Source organism: Arachis ipaensis, chromosome B08, assembly GCF_000816755.2.
Source record: "Arachis ipaensis cultivar K30076 chromosome B08, Araip1.1, whole genome shotgun sequence".
Lineage (NCBI taxonomy): Eukaryota > Viridiplantae > Streptophyta > Magnoliopsida > Fabales > Fabaceae > Arachis > Arachis ipaensis.
Window position 1 is genome coordinate 945509 of NC_029792.2, and position 1825 is coordinate 947333.

At 35.2% G+C, this 1825-nt stretch overlaps 1 protein-coding gene across 2 annotated transcripts in view; it reads right to left on the reverse strand.

Annotated features, from left to right (window-relative positions):
- LOC107610295 (putative leucine-rich repeat receptor-like protein kinase At2g19210) overlaps positions 1-1540 on the reverse strand; it is a 5370-nt gene extending 3830 nt beyond the window's left edge. For both annotated transcript variants that reach the window (XM_021108474.1, XM_021108473.1), the window contains exons 1-3: positions 1394-1540; positions 737-1298; positions 149-654 (exon numbers count right to left, since the gene is read on the reverse strand). In XM_021108474.1, coding sequence (XP_020964133.1) covers positions 149-654; positions 737-1298; positions 1394-1472 — 1147 coding nt within the window. In that variant the 5' untranslated portion in view covers positions 1473-1540. The remainder of the gene's footprint in view (positions 1-148; positions 655-736; positions 1299-1393) is intronic.

A 1825-nucleotide genomic window follows, 5' to 3' on the forward strand; every position in this document is an offset into this window, starting at 1 on the left:
AAGAAATTAGGCTATGAATAAATAATTAAAAATATTATTTGTAGATCAAAATCAACTATTATGTATATTTTTAATGTATATTTTATATTGTATATTATATGAATGACTTTAGTGTATAACTAGCATTATTGATAAATAATACACCTACCATCTGCTTGGAACGTATCTAATTGGTTGAATGGAATAAATCTATAGGCTTCAATGGCGTTGATGATGGGAGGCAGGGTTGAACGAGACGTCATTTGAAATGAAATAGTAATATTAATTTCATTGTTGACGGTGGTATTGATTGTTTTTGCAGAGAGGCTGGGAAGCACGAGATATTCAGATAATGGCATATTGTCCACAAGGATGTTAAATTCCCTTATTGGGTTGTTGATCAACCCAGCCGCAAACTCCAAGTCCAAGAAGTGCATGTATATATGGTATTCATCACTTTGTGCCGTCGGGATGTTTGATTGAACAACCAATGGATCACTTGCATTTGCCGGTGTAATCGCGGTCCTCATGACATCTGCTGGTACCTGGTAATCATTCTGGCTAAAGGAATCAGCAGTTACAGTATTTGAATCAGACAACATTGCCCATTCTGCATATTGCTTTGAGCTCCTTGTCCAGATACGATCATAAGGATCGTCCTTAAACCTGTGATAGCTGTGAAACATCAAAACAACACGTACGTCAAAGTATAATTAATTAATTTAATTAACCAGATAGAAGATGATTGATGATTCACCTGATAGATGATGAGCTGGTGGATGATAGATGCCCTAAATCCTGACGGGAGCAAGTAACCAGTGATCCACCAGATGGAGTAAAATAGGTATCATTTTTCAAAGGCCTCAAATCTATGGTTGATATGAATGGCGTGCCACGTTTTTTCACCAAACAGATACTTATGTATTCCCGTGAAGCTCTATGTATAATCTCCTTCATACGAATGACCGTGTTGACGTTAACGTTGTCGTCTGCTCCAACGCTCACTGTATCCCACTTGTTAACTCCAAGAAACACATCAAACTCTGGAAATTTGCTAAGCCCGTCGTAGTTTCCGTACGCGAACTGAAGGCGGATCAGATATAGGAAGCCTATTGTGATGTTGTTTATCTTGTAGCAGTTTCTTTTTCCTTTCGGGAAGCTCCTCAGATTCTGCAGTTGTTCTTGTACAAAGTAACTTCTCAAGTCAGAATTCACAGATTCAGGCTCACCACTGCTTATGAAATCGTCATCTGAAATATATTGTATGTCTAGCTCATCATCAGTAGAGTTGGATCCTCCGCAATCTATGCTGATGAACCCTAAAAAAACACAACATATTATGTAACATACACATATATTGCATTGACAGTAATGTATGTGTAAGTGGATTTTGATGTCAATTATATTATTAAACCTGATTGATCCCGAGCTTGAAGCACAACTGCATGAACTAGAAAATTTAGCAAAGCAACCTTCAAACTAGTCCTCCACATCTTCCTTCGCCTTTCTAATCACTACCTTCTTCTCTAGTGGTACACATGAATGAACCTATTTGTCTCGTATAAATACTACTCTCTTTTTATTATTTAATACATTATTGTATTTAGATATATCGATTGGGCAAAGTATACAGACATCTTTAGAGATGTCAAAATCGCAATATCAATCAAAGTCATTTTCCAACGTACACGTGTTTCTGTCATGTATTCTAATTAATAACTAGAAGCGCAAACAAGTAGTAAAAAAAGAAAGTTTATTATCGAAGAAAAAAGAATTAAACATTTTTTATTTTTTTTAGAAAATATCAATTTAAATTATCATAAAATAAATAAAATATATCTGAAAT